General features: G+C 43.1%; 1 protein-coding gene across 4 annotated transcripts; it reads left to right on the forward strand.

The window, feature by feature from the left end:
• On the forward strand, positions 1 to 22013 carry LOC124128581 (sulfotransferase 1C2-like). Of its 4 annotated transcripts, none has more exons than XM_048393568.1 (6): positions 1 to 123; positions 8505 to 8686; positions 11885 to 12211; positions 15320 to 15423; positions 19267 to 19435; positions 20625 to 22013. In XM_048393568.1, the coding sequence occupies exons 2-6, from the start codon at positions 8518 to 8520 to the stop codon at positions 20735 to 20737; spliced, it is 882 nt and encodes a 293-aa protein (XP_048249525.1). In that variant the 5' UTR covers positions 1 to 123; positions 8505 to 8517; the 3' UTR covers positions 20738 to 22013. The 4 variants fall into 4 exon arrangements, with proteins under 4 accessions (XP_048249525.1, XP_048249526.1, XP_048249524.1 ...); XM_048393569.1 differs by lacking the exon at positions 1 to 123 and adding an exon at positions 4214 to 4391; XM_048393567.1 differs by lacking the exon at positions 1 to 123 and adding an exon at positions 4444 to 4652.

The raw sequence follows: 22013 nt of genomic DNA on the forward strand, positions 1-22013 counted from the left end.
TGTTCGAAGATACTGGGAAATGAAAAATATGTGCGATTGTGTACGTGGCTGCAGGGTGAAATAGCAATGAGAAAAGTTACAAGACACCTCCAGCAGGCGCCATCTGTTATTCATCGACTGTGGGTAAGATGTCGGATGCATAGTAAAATTGCGGTAGGCATGATCCATCACTTGATTGTCTGGTCCATCACTTGCTTGTCTGGTCCTTCACTTGCTTGTCTGGTCCTTCACTTGCTTGTCTGGTCCATCACTTGATTGTCTGGTCCATCACTTGCTTGCCTAGTCCATCCCTCCCTTTCTGGTCCTTCACTTGATTGTCTGGTCCATCACTTGATTGTCTGGTCCATCACTTGCTTGTCTCGTCCTTCACTTGCTTGCCTGGTCCATCACTTGATTGTCTGATTGTCTGGTCCATCACTTGCTTGTCTGGTCCCTCACTTGATTGTCCAATTTCTTCACAGGCCGGCGACGCATGATAGAAGTTCTGCTATGCGGTATAAGGCAACAAATAAACAATTGTGTTTGAATGCAAATGGTGGCGGCTGACACCGGTAGGGCAGGACATGCTTATACCTTTAGCGAATACCTGTCGCCAACACTGATTTTCAGTGATCCATTCATATAATTTTCCTTTTCCATTTCTGGTGTCCCCCGCCGTGATATTGCTGGAATATTGCTAAAAGCGGTGTAAAACCATACTCACTCACTCATATAATGTTTGCCTCTCAAGCCCAATGGAATCTGTTTCGGGAGATATTCGACGCTGGTTATTCTCTGGCGTTGAGATTTTATATTTATATTTCCAGCCAGTGACAGGACTCGCCTGCACTGAACAGTCTTTATAGCCATAGGGGCGGTCAGGTAGCCTAGTGGTTAAAGCGTTAGCTCGTCACGCCGAAGACCCGGGTTCGATTCCCGACATGGGTACAATATGTGAAGCCCATTTCTGGTGCCCGCCCCCCCCCCCCCCCCCCGTGATATTGCTGGAATATTGCTAAAAGCGGCGTTAAACCTCACTCACTCACTCACTCACTTTATAGCCATAGTGTCTTGATTCAGATTGTTAGGTGAACAATGTTTGCATGTCGAAAATAATTGCAATTGGAATTAATTTTGTCAAATTCAGGTAGGTTTAAAACCAAAGAAAGAACCACCTTAGCATCTTTCCATTCTGCACAACAGGTAGTCATTTGGTGGGTGTTCTGTATTGGGTGTGTTGCAAATTACATTTTGTACCTACTAACGGGATCGGGTGGTCAAACTCGCTGACGTGGTTGATACATGTCATCGTATCCCAATTGCGTAGATCGATACCAATGATGTCAATCACTGCATTGTCTGGTCCAGACTCGATTATTTACAGACCGCCGTCATATAGCTGGAATATTGCTGAGTATGGCAAAGAAACAAACATTTTATCAACACCGTGGTGCAGTCATTCTGACACCAGCGGTTTATATCCGTATCTATTCACGGGTCAGGGTAATAAGTATAAATCAGAAGCCGAATGAGAATCTTCATATATCACATCACAATAAACTGACCGCACGACATATACTGTTATGGCACAAACAGCCCTTCGTAGAGTGCATGGCCGTTGGGGTATGCATGTGGTTCAAGATAGTTCATGGCCTACTTTGCAAAGTCAATAATGATGTCACGCCGCATGGTATTACACCCGGTTAAACGTTCTGTGGATTGTTTGACACCATTGACTTTCATTACAGATAGAAACGTTTGCTGATCTGCACTACTGCACGAGGCGTTTTAACTGCGTCTATTTATACCTTTTGGGACACTTGAGTAGGCTGGAAGGTAGTCCTGTGGTAATTATATTGTTTAGGTAATTTAATCTAGTCTGCTTTGAAAAGCCGAAGTGGAAATGTTCTTTCCAAGATCGTGTTTTATTTTAAAGACATGTTTTCATTGACTAAGTGTTAGTCTACCGTTTGCCGTGAAGCCACATTTTGCCGCCAGCCTTGAAGCCACATATTGCCGGTAGCCTTGAAGCCACATTTTGCCGCTAGCCTTGAAGCCACATATTGCCGGTAGCCTTGAAGCCACATATTGCCGGTAGCCTTGAAGCCACATATAGCCGCTTGCCTTGAAGCCACATATTGCCGGTAGCCTTGCAGCCACATATAGCAGCTAGCCTTGAAGCCACATATAGCCACTAGCCTTGAAGCCACATATTGCCGCTAGCCTTGAAGCCACATATTGCCGCTAGCCTTGAAGCCACATATAGCAGCTAGCCTTGAAGCCACATATAGCCACTAGCCTTGAAGCCACATATTGCCGCTAGCCTTGAAGCCACATATTGCCGCTAGCCTTGAAGCCACATATAGCAGCTAGCCTTGAAGCCACATATAGCCACTAGCCTTGAAGCCACATATTGCCGCTAGCCTTGAAGCCACATATTGCCGCTAGTCTACAAAAGATTGTGTACATGTTCTTCCATACAAAGGATTGTGTACATGAGTTTTGATGCAGTGGTTTTTGTACATGTGCTTCAATACAAAAGCAGACCGCCTCCGTGGTCAAGTGGTCTAGTGGTAGAGCGTCCGCCTGGAGAGCAGAAGGCCCGGGGTCCGATCCCAGACCGGGTCATACCAAAAGACGTTAAAAGATGGTACAAAACAAGGACTGGTCAGTATACTGTGTCTGAGTGGGGTATTCATGTTAAACTGTGGCATGGTATCTCAATGTGCTCTAGCACTATAAATCGGCAGCAGTCCGGACTAGTATAAGCACACACACGCACGCACGCACGCACGCACGCGTACATACACGTCGCAATATAAGTACAATAACCTTTCACGCGACGGTAAACCCACTTTCACCTCACCTTAGTTTCCACCCTTGCCGAACTAGGCTGTTATTATGGAGTAAGAATTTGGCTGGACTAACGAGTCTATGCATAGTCCAATCAAAATCGCGCAACGAAATCGAAATCCGGTTTGTAAACTGTCGCGCAGATTTCGGTCGATTGCAAGATTTGCACAGCATGTGCATCGCCAACTCCTTGTCAACAGATATTTTCCAAACATTTTCATGTTTTTAATAAAGGCGCTCGCGTGATTTGACGCACTTCGCGATGTAAGACCCGTTTTATCACAACATAGATCTTCATTATCGGTCAGATCGTCTTGACTGGGCGCCACTGTTTTGTTTGAAACAAATGCAAGTGATGGAATCTGATTGGTCCATAGGAGAGGCTTAGAAGGGACATAACTCGTAATAACCATTGGTGGCGCTACGATCGAGCCCGGGAATTCCAGCCAAGTTAGGCAAGGGTGGAAACTGGACTTTTAAAGTCAGTTAACACTCTTGCCTAGGGAAGATGGACTTTTAAGGTCAATTAACTCTCTTGCCTAGGGAAGATGGACTTTTAAAGTCAGTTAACTCTCTTGCCTAGGGAAGATGGTCGTAAGAGGCGACTAACGGGATCGGGTGGTCAGGCTCACTGACTTGGTTAATGAATGTCATCGTATCCCAGTTACGTGGATCGATGCTCATGATGGCAATCACTGGCTTGTCTGGCCCAGACTCGATTAATTACCGACCGTCGTCATGTAACTGAAATGCGGCGTTTAACAAGAAACAAACAATGGATTGTGTACTTGTGCTTCAAGACACTGGACTGTGTGCATGTGCTTCAAGACAATGGGTTGTATACATGTGCTTCAATACAATGGAGCGTACATGTGCTTCAATACAATGGATCGTGTACATGTGCTTCAATGTGGACCTATCTGACATTTCGATGCTGGGGACCAGTTCTTCCCTGGAATGTCCACGGAGTTCGTCTTTTACCTATACATTAGGCTTATTCAATGGTAATATAGGATGATTAAATCGAATAATAGTGTATGCATACGAAATACTGTTAAACGACGTTAACTCAACCAATTAATATGATAATGTTTAGAAGTCAGTTTGTTTGTTAATTGTTTAACGCCGCACTCAGCAATATTCCAGCTATATGACGGCCGTCTGTAAATAATCGCCTCTGGACCAGACAATCCATTGACTGACATCATGAGCATCAACCTTCGCAATTGGGATCGATGACATGCATCAACCAAGTCAGTAGAAATCAGTAATTGTAATCGTATTTGGCCAGTTTTGGTACAGAATTGAAATTTGATTACGTCGAAGTAATATTAAATGTCTTCAATGCAAAAAAGACCCTATTTCTTGAAGCTAAATGAGCCGTGTGCTTTTTATTGCTGAAACAAATTCCTTAAGTCACCACATATACAATGTGTGACGTTCAGCTGACTGACTAGAGTCGTATATAAGTCCTTTCTGTCAACACAGATGGATGGCAACATTTACCTAACAAGCCCCAAGGCGAAATGTGATGTAACTCCCTGATATTCCACACGATTGTAAGTACAGTGTGTCTTAAACAGAACACACATATTACCTTGTCGAGTACCACTTTTATCTCATATTTTGTATTAGGAAAGTTCGACATGTATCATGCACTCGAGATTGCATGACCAGTTGGTGTGTTTATTCTGTCACAAGGGGAGGTAACCATGGTGACCCAAACTGTCGGACTCCTTATTTCGGCTGCTTAAAGTAGGTCGCCCACAGTCAACAAAGCATCGATCACTACTGAATTGACGGATGTGGACACATAACAGGTAACCTTGACAACGAAAGTGAGATTTTCTGACGTATTGTTACTATGTCCTGACGGCACATGGGCTTCATATAGTGTACATGTTAGGAGTTGTTCGTGAATCGTTGACACGAGCGATCGCTTAATCCACAAAACTCTACCCATGGTCAACCAAGCCTCCTTGTCTGGTAGACATTTACTTCAGAACGAAGGAACGTGATTTTTAGCCTTACCGACCCACCGTAGTTTTTGTAACCCGTTCCATGGGCGTCGTACATAGTACATATATTTCGAGGCAGAGGTAGCGAGAGTTGAATCGGCAACTCCTCTCCAACCAAACCTGGTCCCAACCGATTTCAGAATACGACCAAGAGGAACGATTTTCAGCCTTAGAACGTGTTCTCGTGGTTTATGTCAATAGGCAAAAATACGGTAAGGACACCCAAGGTAAGGTCGATGAACTACATGTATATGTTACAGAATTCCTCGCGTACTTTGTATGTTTACATGTTTGTTGTCATACGTACTGGAATAAGATTTCCAACAGCGTCGTACCCATGACCTGTCATCGTCAGACCACACAGGACCCCCTCCCGACGCACCCAGGGGCACGGGTAGAGGGGGTGGGGTTCTGGTCCCCACCCCAGGCACGTGGTACAGTAGATAACAACTTGGGAAATAACGCCGCTTTGAACAGTATTTCTGTCTCACGGGGTTGTCATGAGTAAAGAAGCTTTTAATTGATAATCCGCTTTACAGTGAACAACCATGTCACTTTTGCCCAACTTTCTAATGTGCTCGACATTACCTGTACGTTTGTTTTTAAAATTTATGTCACGAGAAAATTCACGACAACGGAATGACAACGGCAAAAATGAGAACATGTCTGACCATTGAGACCGGTACAACTGGAATATTATTATCATTATTGCTTGCATTTTTGTATGTGTTCCTGGTGTTTTCGTTGCAAGCGTTTGAAAAGGACGAGTTGATATAAGTCACAACACGTTAGTAGAAGTTTCTTCTAAAATTTGATCGGACACTCTCGCACTCGCCGATGTTAACTTAGAAAACTGTTAACTTGCATTTGTTAAAGTTTATGAATTTAAAGCAACAACACGTTTCTTACGTTTAACATGTCATTTTTGTGTGAATGTAAATGATACAAATATACTAATGTAAATGGTAATATCCAGTTATTTTACACAATCCGATGTGTCGTGAAGAGGTCGCTTATTTACTGTTGCGTAGGGATACATTATGTTCATGTTATAGCCGCTAGACATGTAGAAGGTGGTTAGAGGTGGGATCTAGACTAGTTTTCAGTAAATTTGATTTTGTGTAAGAAAGGAATACTCGACTCGAAATTTGGAACTACGGTTTATCTTTCAAAATGTCAGAAGCTTAACAAAGCTTACCCTGTGGAGAGGACTGATCTGATCTGATGCCATTATGAGTTAAATGTCACAGGACTATTCGTGGAACAAGTAAATAGGTCTTCGTAATTGCCTCAATTGGTTGGATATCACCTAGGGAAATGAAACACAAACCCCTCTTTACCAACTGCAACGCCGAGAGAGTCAGACTGAGAGAGAGAGAGAGAGAGAGAGAGAGAGAGAGAGAGGCACACACACAGACGGGAGAGAGAGAGAGAGAGAGAGAGAAAGAAAGAGAGAGAGAGAGAGAGAGAGTCTGGGAAACCTTGTTATTGATGACGGTATCGTTGCTTATGAAATTAGCATACACACACTTCGGATAAACGAATCACGTAAACATTTCGCGTACAACCGGTGTCGATGATTTTCACTGATCCATTAATATAATTGTCATCACCAGTTCCCAATGGGATCTGTTTAGGTAGATACTATACATTCATTATAATAAGTATTATTGTCCTTTATGTAATTTGGTAAAGGTGTTTAACCTTAATCGACCGGAGAGGTTTCCGCATTAACGAGGTTGCATTGTTAATATTGGTCCCACTTCAAGCTGACACGCCGTGATATATTTGGAACACCGTTCAGGACGGCGTTACTGACCATATCGTGATGACCTATTTCAGTGACCTACTTGATGGCCATGGAGTAGTCAATTCATCAACTGAATTCGCCGACCTTTGAACATGTAACACTAGGGATTATTTTCCGCCATGACGCAGATATATAACCCTGTATGCAAAAACTACATTTTCGAATAAGAATAGATAAACCTACTTCGTTTGTGATACCTCTTATTTTAATTTGGAACCGGGCGCTTTATGAATGGTTGATCTCCATTCTTCCATGATGGCAACAGCACTTTGGAAACGGTGCTCTCTTGCAACGCGGAACTACATGGGGTACAAAGGTCCGCTATCTTAAAACATTCCGAAAAGGGGTCATATATGTAACAAATATTGCTAAAGTTCAAAATTAAAATTCCCATAGTCTTGACTGGTTAAAAATTAATGTTCAAAACACATAGTTTTTCAAAAGAAGTTGACAAATAACCCTCCAAAGTCCAAAGATATATGTTTTAATTTCATCGCAATCTCTTGTGCACTCATCAAGCCAATTCTTGCAAATCAGTACGACAAGTCATTTCTTGAAAATCGAATATGCCATTCCCCATTTTGTTGGGGTGATAGGTTGTAGAAATAGTTTTAAAAATCTTAGAGGAATATATTTCTCCAACACACTTTATAAACATTTTACCTGATTTGACAATGTCATCTTAATTTTAGGATTTCACGGCTTATACGCCAGCGTGTGAAATAAATGAGGCAATTGTGGCCATGAAACAGTGGTTCCTGTATTATTTGCTTAATTGAGCCAGTTCTGAAATAAATTTAATCAAGATCAGTTGTTATGATAAGTAACCTGTGCTATGACTTCAGTGATGTCGGGGTATTGTTTGAGTGTCCTTTTGAAGGGAGGAGTTTTTTCTTAAGGACTTTCAAATCCTCTCCTGACAAATCCCTCAGGTAGTTGCTTGAGATGGCAATGGATATTGATCACAAAAGGGTTTGTAGACACACATGTTGTCATGAATATAAAAAATACAAACACTTTTTAAAATGTGATATTTCACATTCATTGTCGGTTGTTTCAATGTCTTGAGTAAATTTGCCTGTTCCGAGTCTGTTCGCCATCGAACACGCCTTAACAGCTTCATACACATTATCATTTGCATGCCAAAGATATGCCTTCGTTAAGTCTCATCATCGAAACAATCAGGGTTATGGCCTAGTTCTACATAGTGTGGCCAAATAAACAACCGTATTTCCCCTATAAGACGCAAGGCCGTCTACTAATTTCGGGAGAGCGGCTGACCCAACGTGTATTAGAGACCTGGCTTGTATTAGAGACCCAGCGTTTAATAGAGGAAATATCGATACGCTTTACAGTACCTATGAGTGATCGATGACGCTTGAATGCGACGGACGGTGTTCAGATGGGTTAGCAGGCTGGACGTTGTTGTGATTCGATGCGACGCGCGCCGTTTGACGTGACGGATGACGTTACCCTGCGACGGACGGTGTTGAGATGAATAACAGGGTGGACGTTGTTGTGATTCGATGCTACGCGCGACGTTTGATGTTACGCATGACGTTACCCTGCAACGGACGGTGTTGAGATGGGCAGCAGGGTGGACGTTGTTGTGATTCGATGCGACGCGCGGCGTTTGATTTGACGGATAGCGTTGCCATGCGATGTGACAACGGAAAATATTAGGTGCACAGCTTTTGTTCAAAACGACCCATTACGTTACAAATGCGATCTAACGGATCTATGACATTGTCGCATTTCCTCCATCTAAAACATTTTAAAGAAGCGTTAAAATTCGCGAGAGCGCGTCACTGTCTCTTCTTGGATTCAATTCTGATATGTTTCAGATTAAACTGAGAAATGGAACCGAATGTTCTTCATCTCCAAGATGGCGGCGGGTGCACGCTGGACGTTCAGGAGTGTGGAGGGGTCTACTTCCCCAAGGTGTTCAGTGTGGACATCATCAGCAACTTCCGCTCCATGGAGATACGTGCAGATGACGTACTACTTAGCTGCTTCCCAAAAGCTGGTATGTGTTTGTCCTGTACTGGATAAGTATCGATTGAGATGGTGTGTGTTTATTTCCCTTGTACTGGATAAGTATCGATGGAGATGGTGGTATTAGCTTGTCCTGTACTGGATAAGTATCGATTGAGACGGTGGTCCGTGTTTATTTCTCCTCTACTGGATAAGTGTCGATTGAGATGGTGTGTGTTTATTTCTCCTGCACTGGATAAGTGTCGATGGAGATTGTGGTGTGTTTATTTCTCCTGTACTGGATAAGTATCGATGGAGATGGTGTGTGTTTATTTCTCCTGTACTGGATAAGTGTCGATGGAGATGGTGTGTGTTTATTTCTCCTGTACTGGATAAGTATCGATGGAGATGGTGTGTGTTTATTTCACCTGTACTGGATAAGTGTCGATTGAGATGGTGTGTGTTTATTTCTCCTGTACCGGATAAGTATCGATGTAGATGGTGGTGTGTGTTTGTCCTGTACTGGATAAGTGTCGATTGAGATGATGTGTGTTTATTTCTCCTGTACTGGATAAGTGTCGATTGAGATGGTGTGTGTTTAATTCTCCTGCACTGGATAAGTATCGATTGAGACGGTGGTCCGTGTTTATTTCTCCTGTACTGGATAAGTTTCGATTGAGATGGTGTGTGTTTATTTCTCCTGTACTGGATAAGTGTCGATGGAGATGGTGGTGTGTTTATTTCTCCTGTACTGGATAAGTATCGATGGAGATGATGTGTGTTTATTTCTCCTGTACTGGATAAGTGTCGATTGAGATGGTGTGTGTTTATTTCTCCTGTACCGGATAAGTATCGATGTAGATGGTGGTGTTTATTTCACCTGCACTGGAAAAGTATCGATGGAGATGGTTGTGTTATTTCTCCTGCACTGGATAAGTATCCATGCTGATGGTGGTGTTTATTTCTCCTGCACTGGAAAAGTATCGATGGAGATGGTGTGTGTTTATTTCTCCTGTACTGGATAAGTGTCGATTGAGATGGTGGTGTTTATTTCCCCTGCACTGGATAAGTGTCCATGTTGATGGTGGTGTTTATTCCTCCTGCACTGGAAAAGTGTCCATGTTGATGGTGGTGTTTATTTCTCCTGCCCTGGATAAGTATCGATGTAGATGGTGGTGTTTATTTCTCCTGCACTGGATAAGTGTCGATGTTGATGGTGGTGTTTATTTCTCCTGCACTGTATAAGTGTCGATGGAGATGGTGGTGTTTATTTCTCCTGTACTGGATAAGTGTCCATGTTGATGGTGTTGTTTTTTTCTCCTCTACTGGATAAGTATCGATTGAGACGGTGGTCTGTGTTTATTTCTCCTGTACTGGATAAGTGTCGATAGAGATGGTGGTGTGTGTTTGTCCTGTTCTGGATAAGTATCGATTGAGCTGGTGTGTGTTTATTTCTCCTGTACTGGATAAGTGTCGATGGAGATGGTGTGTTTATTTCTTCTGCACTGGATAAGTATTGCTTGAGATGGTGTGTGTGTGTGTGTTTATTTCTCCTGTACTGGATAAGTGTCGATGGAGATGGTGTGTTTATTTCTTCTGCACTGGATAAGTATTGCTTGAGATGGTGTGTGTGTGTGTTTATTTCTCCTGTACTGGATAAGTGTCGATGGAGATGGTGTGTTTATTTCTTCTGCACTGGATAAGTATCGCTTGAGATGTTGATGGTGTGTGTTTATTTCTTCTGCACTGGATAAGTATCGCTTGAGATGTTGATGGTGTGTGTTTATTTCTTCTGCACTGGATAAGTATCGCTTGAGATGTTGATGGTGTGTGTTTATTTCTCCTGCACTGGATACGTATCGCTTGAGATGTTGATGGTGTGTGTTTATTTCTTCTGCACTGGATAAGTATCGCTTGAGATGTTGATGGTGTGTGTTTATTTCTCCTGCACTGGATACGTATCGCTTGAGATGTTGATGGTGTGTGTTTATTTCTTCTGCACTGGATAAGTATCGCTTGAGATGTTGATGGTGTGTGTTTATTTCTCCTGCACTGGATACGTATCGCTTGAGATGTTGATGGTGTGTGTTTATTTCTTCTGCACTGGATAAGTATCGCTTGAGATGTTGATGGTGTGTGTTTATTTCTTCTGCACTGGATACGTATCGCTTGAGATGTTGATGGTGTGTGTTTATTTCTTCTGCACTGGATAAGTATCGCTTGAGATGTTGATGGTGTGTGTTTATTTCTCCTGCACTGGATAAGTATCGCTTGAGATGTTGATGGTGTGTCTTTATTTCTCCTGCACTGGATACGTATCGCTTGAGATGTTGATGGTGTGTCTTTATTTCTCCTGCACTGGATAAGTATCGCTTGAGATGTTGATGGTGTGTGTTTATTTCTCCTGCACTGGATAAGTATCGCTTGAGATGTTGATGGTGTGTGTTTATTTCTCCTGCACTGGATAAGTATCGCTTGAGATGTTGATGGTGTGTGTTTATTTCTCCTGCACTGGATACGTATCGCTTGAGATGTTGATGGTGTGTGTTTATTTCTCCTGCACTGGATAAGTATCGCTTGAGATGTTGATGGTGTGTGTTTATTTCTCCTGCACTGGATACGTATCGCTTGAGATGTTGATGGTGTGTGTTTATTTCTTCTGCACTGGATAAGTATCGCTTGAGATGTTGATGGTGTGTGTTTATTTCTCCTGCACTGGATACGTATCGCTTGAGATGTTGATGGTGTGTGTTTATTTCTCCTGCACTGGATAAGTATCGCTTGAGATGTTGATGTTGTGTGTTTATTTCTCCTGCACTGGATACGTATCGATGGAGATGACAGTGCAAACCATACATTAGTTTCTTGTTTTACGCCGCACTCAGCAATATTCCAGCTATATCATGGCGGTCTGTAAATAATCAAGTGACTGACATCATGAGCATCGATCTATAAAGTTGGGATACGATGACATTCACCAACCAAGTCGGCAAAGCTGACCACCCGAATCCGTTAGTCGCCTCTCAGACAAACATAGTTTGCTGAAGATCAATTCTCACCCGGATCTTTAAGCGCACAAAACCATAGAACTTGTCTTTGATATAGATATATATGGGATATCAATTTGTCAAATAACATGTTTATCTCATCTAGAGACGTGGAAACATTGGTATTTTCATCATTAGCGCAAGTTATCGTGTGAGATCAAGGGGTTAATACACAAATACAAATGTTCCAACTACTCTTGCAGGAACCCATTGGTTCTGGGAGATTCTCAGTCAGCTGTCGGCAAGAAAGGCGGAGAACATCAGAGACAAGTGGAAGGGAGACATGATGATAGAGTGTTGTCCCCAGTCGGTCTTAGACGCTGCACCCTCCCCCCGGGTTCTCAACACACACGTCCAGTTTGGGCAGCTCCCCCAACAGATTGTGGAGAAGAAGTGCAAGATCGTACACGTGCTCAGGAACCCTAAAGACCTGACCGTGTCCTTCTACAACCACCACAGAGCATTAAAGGATATGTATAACTACCACGGGGAATGGAAGGACTACCTCCATCTGTTTTTGAATGGGCTGGGTATTATTATTATTATTATTATTATTAGTAGTAGTAGTAGTAGTAGTAGTGGTAGTAGTAGTATTGTGTTTGTTTGTTGTTTAACGCCGCATTGTGCAATATTCCATCTATGTGGCGGAGGTCTGTAAATTGTCGAGTCTGGAGCAGACAATATTTTTTTATCATCATCATCATCATCATCATCATAAGCAGCAGCAGCAGCATCAGCAGCAGCAGCAGCAGCGTCATTATCATCATCATCATCATCATCATCATTATCAGCAGCAGTAGTAGTAGTCAAACGCAGAAATATGACAAATTGTATAATGCTAGCCTGTCATCTTAAAAATAATCGTTTAAGTTTAAGACGCATTTTCGACTTAAGGAACAACAGAAATAGCGTATGAATACAATGCTTGATTTGGTACCGCCTGCGTATAGAGCTATATGTTAGCTGCCGTGTTTATAGATAGAAACACTTCCCCTCGGGAGCCCACAACAGAACGATAGGAATGTTATGCAGAAGGCTGTTGATCAAGTGGGCAGTCCATGGTCGCATGGAGGTCAATTGAAGTAGTTCTTGTCAGGTGACCTCAGATCGGATCATGATAACAAGTTTATCCGACTGGTTTATCGCATCGATAACGCTATCCTTGGTTTGATAACTAGACTTTTGTGGCACAAATCCTACTGTTTATGTTGTGTAGAAGGGCGGGAATAGCCAAGTAGAAACGTTGGATCATAACGCTGAAGGCCCGGGTTCGCTTCCCATTATATATGTACAGTGTGCGAGGCCCATTTCTTCTGTTCCCCTGTCAGGTCAGAATATTGCTAAAGAGTCGTTACACTACATTCACTAACTTACTCCGCTGTGATATATGGAACTTTACCTTTAGGCCTTTTTTCAAATGAAAATTGTTTAAACTGATTCACATATTTCACTTCACAAAACCTTCGTCAACGGTAGAAATGAAGAAAACGGGCCCTTCTTTTCTTTTTATGTTTCTAAAACCATTGGGTTGTTAGGATCAGAATTCTATTTTTTTAAATTTTAATGATCTACTTTGGCATTTTCGTGAAATCTGATGAGATTGATAAACACTGCTTGAGCGCCACACACCGCTTGAGTGTCGGTGACGTTATGAGTAGTAGTATAGCATATATCACATTGTCAGACAGAAATACTAGTTATAAAGTATTATAGGGCTTTAGACTGAAGGGACTGTTTCTAGGTTTATCAGCACCTTAGCCGTGCTCGTGGGTTTCACCGAAGTGGTAAACGTCTAAGACCTGCATCACTTGGGGCTTTCCTCCCACATTAAGCTGACACGCCGTGATATAACTGGAATAATGTTAAAAGCGGCGTTAAACCCAACTCACTCACTCACTTTAAATTGGAATTTTGATTTTCACATTCAAGATATGTAGGAAATAACTGACGACGATAAATTTCCGTTGACGTCTGTATATTTCCGTTGACTCGGGCTCCTGATTTGGAAACAATAAAACGCCTGACTTCTTGTATATTTCAGTTGACTGGGGCTCCATATTTGGCGACAATAAAACGCCTGACTTCTTGTATATTTCCGTTGACTGGGGCTCCTGATTTGGCGACAATAAAACGCCTGACTTCTTGTTTATTTCCGTTGACTGGGGCTCCTGATTTGGCGACAATAAAACGCCTGACTTCTTGTATATTTCCGTTGACTGGGGCTCCTGATTTGGCGACAATAAAACGCCTGACTTCTTGTATATTTCCGTTGACTGGGGCTCCTGATTTGGAAACAATAAAACGCCTGACTTCTTGTATATTTCCGTTGACTGGGGCTCCTGATTTGGATAAAATAAAACGCCTGACTTCTTGTATATTTCCGTTGACTGGGGCTCCTGATTTGGATAAAATAAAACGCCTGACTTCTTGTATATTTCCGTTGACTGGGGCTCCTGATTTGGCGACAATAAAACGCCTGACTTCTTGTATATTTCCGTTGACTGGGGCTCTTGATTTGGAGACAATAAAACGCCTGACTTCTTGTATGTTTCAGTTGACTGGGGCTCCTGATTTGGCGACAATAAAACGCCTGACTTCTTGTATATTTCAGTTGACAGGGGCTCCTGATTTGGCGACAATAAAACGCCTGACTTCTTGTATATTTCCGTTGACTGGGGCTCCTGATTTGGCGACAATAAAACGCCTGACTTCTTGTATATTTCAGTTGACAGGGGCTCCTGATTTGGCGACAATAAAACGCCTGACTTCTTGTATATTTCCGTTGACTGGGGCTCCTGATTTGGCGACAATAAAACGCCTGACTTCTTGTATATTTCCGTTGACTGGGGCTCCTGATTTGGATAAAATAAAACGCCTGACTTCTTGTATATTTCCGTTGACTGGGGCTCCTGATTTGGCGACAATAAAACGCCTGACTTCTTGTATATTTCCGTTGACTGGGGCTCCTGATTTGGCGACAATAAAACGCCTGACTTCTTGTATATTTCAGTTGACAGGGGCTCCTGATTTGGCGACAATAAAACGCCTGACTTCTTGTATATTTCCGTTGACTGGGGCTCCTGATTTGGCGACAATAAAACGCCTGACTTCTTGTATATTTCCGTTGACTGGGGCTCCTGATTTGGCGACAATAAAACGCCTGACTTCTTGTATATTTCCGTTGACTGGGGCTCCTGATTTGGCGACAATAAAACGCCTGACTTCTTGTATATTTCAGTTGACTGGGGCTCCTTATTTGGCGACAATAAAACGCCTGACTTCTTGTATATTTCCGTTGACTGGGGCTCCTGATTTGGCGACAATAAAACGCCTGACTTCTTGTATATTTCAGTTGACTGGGGCTCCTGATTTGGCGACAATAAAACGCCTGACTTCTTGTATATTTCAGTTGACTGGGGCTCCTTATTTGGCGACAATAAAACGCCTGACTTCTTGTATATTTCAGTTGACTGGGGCTCCTGATTTGGCGACAATAAAACGCCTGACTTCTTGTATATTTCAGTTGACTGGGGCTCCTGATTTGGTGACAATAAAACGCCTGACTTCTTGTATATTTCAGTTGACTGGGGCTCCTGATTTGGTGACAATAAAACGCCTGACTTTTTTGTATATTTCAGTTGACTGGGGCTCCTGGTTCGACAACACCCTAAGCTATATAAGAGCAAAGGAACAAAATCCCCAACTCCCAATACAGATAATGTACTATGAAGACATGAAAAAGGCATGTATTCATAAGTTTTGTCCTAAATTTTGAGGTTTTGAGTTGTAGATCGATAGGTTGTGTTTGTTTTGTTTGGTTTTTTTTACACGCCACACTCAACAATATTCCAGTTATATGCCGGTTGTCTGTAACTAATCGAGTCTGGATCAGACAATCTAGTGATTGATAGAATGATCATCGATCTACGCATTTGGGGTACGATGACATGACATGCTGAAGACCAATTCTCTCCCAGATCTTCACGCGCACAAGACCATACATACTAGTGCTTGATATCTGTAGGATATCTGTAGGATATCTGTAGGATATCAATTTGTTCCGTTAGTCGCCTCTTCCGGTAAGCATGGGTTGCTGAAGACCTATTCTAACCCAGATCTTCACGGATCTCGATAGGTAGTGAGTGACTTGAGTTTCACGCCGTTTGAACAGAGTTTAAGTGATATCACGGCGAGTCTTCTGTGAGAGGAAAGCCCAAAGTTCACCACTTTGGTAGAATTTACTGCTGACAAACCAAGAATCGCGTTCAAGGCGAATCTAGTTTTCGAACTCACGATCACCGGAGACGTAGGTTTGAATAGGCGATTTGGAATTCGCGTTCTCGGAGCTATTAATAAATGAGTCTTTGTGTTGACTTGAATAGAGTCAGCAAATCCTATTGAAGGGCTGGGAGACCTTACGACACACGTCGTATGGCACATGTGAGCACATGTGAGCAGTACAACTTTGTCTACTGTATCTAAAAACCCATACAATTTACTCGTGTATACATTATAAAGAACCCTTGGTCTCACATACAGCTGACATTCAAACCCTCTTTGAAACGATCACTCAATACCTGCCTCAATTGCTGCCCCGGGCCACGAACAGGGAATCTCATACGGTGACGCTACATGGTAATGAGACCCGATCACCCGTGGGTGGCCCAGTCGTCTAAGGCGCCACGATTCGCTGTGCAGAGTTGCGTCCAATGAGCACGCCTGAAACCTATGATTGTGGGTTCGAATCCCGGTTCGCCCTGGTTATGTTTCTAGATTTGTCAGCACCATACTCTGTGCTTGTGGGTTTCACCGAACTGTTAAACGTCTGAGACCTGCATCACTTCGTACTTTAACACATTAAGCTGACACGCCGTGATATAACTGTAATATTGTTAAAAGCGGCGTTAAACCCAACTCACTCACTCACTGTATGAAGTATTAATCACTTAAACGCTCACAGGCACTCCACTCACACTATAGATTTAAAATACTTAAAAATGCCCCGGAGTTTTTCTAGGGTTGAATTCGGGGTAGTGAGTGAGTTGGGTTTAGCGCCGCTTTTAACAGTATTCCAGTTATATCACGGCGTGTCAGCTTAATGTGGGAGGGAAGCCCGAAGTGATGCAGGTCTCAGACGTTTACCACTTCGATGAAACCCACGAGCACGGGTATGGTGCTGACAAACCTAGAAACATAATCGGGGCGAACCGGGATTCGAACCCACAATCATAGGTTTCTGGCGTGCCCAGGGGACGAAACTCTGCATGACGTGCATGTACGTGTGTGTGTTTGCTTGTACTAGTTCGGACTGATGCCGATTTATAGTTCTAGCTCACTGAGATACCATGCCGCAGTTTAACATGTATACCCCACTCAGACACAGTATACTGACTCCGACCAGTCCTTGTTTTAGCCCCTTAATGCCGAGCGCCAGACAGGGTAACAACAAGTACCATCTTTTAACGTCTTTTGGTATGACGCGGCCGGGGATCGAACCCCGGACCTTCCGCTCTCCGGTCGGACGCTCTACCACAAGACCACGGAGACCACTAGACCACTGGTGGGTCCGTATCAGCGTGACACCTTGGTAATGGCCAAACTAAGGGAGGTGCGCTGGAAACAGAAACATGCTGAATGCACATTATTCTTTGGGGAAATATAGGTCACAAAGAAGTCAAACAATTGTTATTGTTGTTGATAATATTACACCAAACGATTAATATATGTGAATTATGATAAGAATACAGAGCGTTTGTGGGGTTGGCGGGTGATGCCTTTATGTGTGTTGATGTGTGTGTTTGTTGATGTTTGTGTGCGTGCGTGTGTGCGTGCGTGCATTCGTGTATGTGTGCGTGCGTGTGTGTGCGCGCGTTCTTGTGTGTGTGCGTGCGTTCCTGCGTGCGTGTGTGTGTGTGCGTGCGTGCATGTGTGTGTGTGGTGATGGGTATATGTTTGTGTGGGTTAGAGGAAGATGTGTTTGTGGTGTATGTGTGTAGGTTGGGAGGTAGGGGGTGAAGGGGTTGGTGTTTGTGTGTGTATGTTGGGGCGTAGTATATCTGATACAGATCTAATAGCAACTTCTATTCGGTTACCTCCGAATACCCCAAGCTCCTCGCAGTGTTAGTCCTTTCCTGGAAGCCTCGACACTATGGGTGCCTTCAGCCTTGAATGGAATTGAATACGCATCTGGCTCATTGTTCAATCACGAACCCACAAAATAAAATAAGGTCTTTGTTTCTGAAACATTGTAAGATTATTTTTACCAGTATGACACACAAACAGTTCCCGTGGCATGTGGCGTAAATACAAAAGCTCCTTGACAGCGTCACTCGTACCTCACAAACTTGAGATGTCAAGCTCCTTCCCAGCGCGTGACACCGTTACACTCTCGGTAACATCGCTGCCACCAGTGTGGGCGAATCTGGAATCTGGAAATTTGCCCTCTAACCCCAAATGTAGTGACGTTCATACTTTTGTTTATGTCTTTGGGAATGCCATCATAGTGAATTTTGAAAAGGTTTACGACTGACCATGTTTCCCAGATGAATTTACTTTGTTGTTTGTATAATCAGATTGGATCGAGAGAGCAGACTAACGGAAAATCAACCAACTTCTCCCGTACATTCTTACTATATCAATAACATGATAGTTTTAATGAAATAGAAATTCAAATTGACGAACAAAGAAAGTATTTTAGCAGGGGTAAGTTTATTCGGCGTCACGACAGTCGTCACTTATTTGTAAACATAACGGTCATTCGGTTGCGAGTTCAACTCCAAGCATATGGTTGGGGCCACCTATCACAGTGGGGAGTTTTGACTGCTGGCAGCGATAGTAGAGAGAGCTCCGCGAACGGGCTATCGCTGCGAGGAGCTTGTTGAGATGTGTTGATAAATAACTCAAGAGCGGTGTTTATATCCATTTGGGATCATTCACGGATAAATGGTCAGATATGTACCACTCTCACTTTTTTACAAACAAACATCAGCGATCGAGACTAGACAATGGAAATGCAATGTTTAGGTACCGTTACCCTTTGGGATGCCGGGTTGGATCATGTCCCCAGCATCCCATGAGTGAGTGAGTGAGTTGGGTTTAATGCCGCCTTTAACATTATAATTCCAGTTATATCACGGCGTGTCAGCTTAATGTGGGAGGAAAGCCCGAAGTGATGCAGGTCTCGGACGTTTACCACTTCGGTGAAACCCATGGTATGGTGCTGACAAACCTACAGACATAATCGGGGCGAACCGGGATTCAAACCCACAATCATAGGTTTCTGGCGTGCCCAAGGGACGCAACTCTGCACAGCGAATCGCGGAGCCTTAGAGTGGATAGACTGGGCCACCCGTGCCCCAGCATCCCATCCCATCCCATCCCATCCCAACAGGGTCAGGTAGTCAGGCTTGTCAGGTCAGGCGACTTGGTTGATTGCTGTCGTAGTACCGATGGTCACTGGATAATGTGGTCCAGGCGTCATATATTCTGTATTAGGAAGAGACTTGGCACTCTCGCGTGATAACGTCTGTATCTTATAGTTTCTGCATGTTGGTTGGTTGATTTACGTCCATGCTGTGTGTTACAGGACCCGGTCGCTGGGGTCCGACAGTTAGCTGACTTCCTTGGCGTGGAGGCAGATGAGGAACTTATCAAGGGAATCTGTGATAAATGTGGCTTTGAAAATATGAAAACCGTTGCCAGTGAAGTGGGAAAAGGACTGATACAAGATGGTGTGCCACAGGTATTCCGAAAAGGTGAGATTCAATTTTCTTAACACAACACATTGTGTGGATCACATAATTCTTAATTCAAAATCTCCTTTTGGACACTGTCTCTGTAGGAATTTATTCTCAAAAGAACACTGAAATAATGGACATGAAATATATTCCATGATTGGCGTTTAAATTAGGTATGACCTTATGACCCTGTTCTGGTGTCAGACGACTGGATTACTTACCGCTCGGACCCACTCGGGTCGACTCAGGCCCACTCGGATCAACTCGGGCCCACTCGGTTTCTACGCGGCTTTTTCCGCTAGCTGCGTGACCTTGGGCAGCAATGGAGTGGTGATTGCTTGAATCATGGATCAAATACAGAGCCGGTATATGGTCTCTGCTTGAATTCACTGTAAGCCGTCTAACGCAAGTTCGTTTTGATCATATAGGAAAGTGAAGACAAAAACAAACAAATTGAACAGTTCCATGGCTGCTGTCGGGTAGTGCTGAGTCACCTCCGTGAAGCTGGATTGAACATGGATTCCAGTGCGGGCGACGTCCTGTGTGACGGAAACGACCCGAATGCTCAACACTGACTGTCTACAGACGTTAACAGTGTGACGGGAAGTGGCTTTTTCAATTTAACACTGCCAATTATGTCACGGCGTGTCAGCTTGATGTGGGAGGAAAACCCGAAGTGATGAATTTCTTAGAGGTTCCACACTTTTATGAAACCAACGTGCAGGGTATGGTGCTGAAAAACCTAGGAAAAAATCAAAACAAAAAGGACACGCTTAAAGGCATCTTTCCGAGTCAATGGCGTTAACTGACTATGGCTTCCTCGGAAACTGAACTTTTATAGTCAGTTAACGCCCTTGCCTCGGGAAGATTTCTTGAGGGACGCAGCTCTGCACGCCGAATTGAGGCGCCTCAGACGCAAGGCCGTGTCTCCCAGAAAAGTGTAATACAGTAAACTACGTTTATAACGAACACGCTTACAACGAACTGACGGATATAACGAACTTACTTTTTTGTCCCGACTATTTGCTGTAGTTATGCTGTATATATGTTTATAACGAACTACGGTTATAACGAACTAAAATGAGTGGTCCCGTTCAGTTCGTTATAACCGTAGTTTACTGTATATATGATGTATAAGGTAGCTATTGGGAATAAGAGTCCACTATGTTCTCGTCACAGACATAGCGTTATGTTCATCTATCACCAGGTGGCGTGGGGGACTGGAAGAACTGGTTCACAGTTGCGCAGAACGAGGAGTTTGACAAAGTTTACTCAGAGAAGATGGAAGGATATGATCTCCCATTTAAATATTCCATTTGAAGATTTCACTCTGCATAATGCGGGGCGTGATTGTCTCAGTCTGTATACAGTAAAACCCCGTAAAACCGGACGGTAACGTTTCCTGTTAAATCTTCTTGGTAAATCAAATTTTTTTAAATAAGGAATAATGTTGGAGAGTTGTGTCCCTTTACTTCTATATTTCGTTCAAACACGCCCCATTAGTAGCAGGGGTTCCAGACCGCCGGTGTCCCAGACGACCGGGTCAGGCCTAGGGAGGTTTCACTGTGGAACTGTTGTTCATGTGTTATATTGGACTTTAAACTCACAAGTGCATTAACATAAATGACGTACTTTGACTTCACCAAGACTTCACTGGGGATGCTATGGACGAACGTGACGTAGAGAAAGCCGTGAAATGTTGGCAATGTTAATTGACAAACAGTCATATTTAATTATTTTGGGGGCAAAATTGTTTGATCGACTCTTGTGGGCCTATATTCTTCTGGTAATTTAACGAACGATATAGCGGAGAAATTACTAGTTCTTTAGTTACTCATTCTTTGACATAAAGAGATCAGAACAACGTGAAGTCTGTGAATGGAGTTGTACTTTAATACAAGGGGTTGTACTCTAACAAATGGGGTTGTACTCTAATACGTGGGGTTGTACTCTAACACATGGGATTGTACTCTAATACATGGAGTTGTACTTTAATACGTGGGGTTGTACTCTAATACAAGGGGTTGTGCTCTAATACATGGGGTTGTACTCTAACAAATGGGGTTGTTATCTAATACGTGGGGTTGTACTTTAATACATGGAGTTCTACTCTAATACATGGGGATGTACTCTAATACTTGGGGTTGTATTGCAACAATGGGAGTTGTATTGTAATACTGTCAGAATGCATTCTTTATACATGAAAATGATATCAGAGTCGAAGAACATGTACAATTAACTGGAAAGTGATGTATACAGATAAATGGCCATTTTAACATGGGCTTCGTACAGCAAGGTGACTGGATTTATCACTGTGTCCATTACGAGAAGACGGTACCAAGTTGATGACATGGTCACGAGAATGGCTGTGTTCCCCCATTCGGCTTGTCCCGGAATGACACGAATGGTCACGAATGGAATATGCTGTGATCAGCGGATTGATTCCATATTCCAATATTCAGAACACAATCTACCTTACTGAAGGGGAAGGACAATATAATCTTGTCGACAAAGGAACGTATATTTAACTGCCATCATGATGTTAAAGTATTACCCTGATTCATTGCGGAGGCATATATTCTAATAAAAGTCATAT

This window comes from Haliotis rufescens, unplaced genomic scaffold, assembly GCF_023055435.1.
Source record: "Haliotis rufescens isolate VD_foot unplaced genomic scaffold, xgHalRufe1.0.p SCAF_12, whole genome shotgun sequence".
Lineage (NCBI taxonomy): Eukaryota > Metazoa > Mollusca > Gastropoda > Lepetellida > Haliotidae > Haliotis > Haliotis rufescens.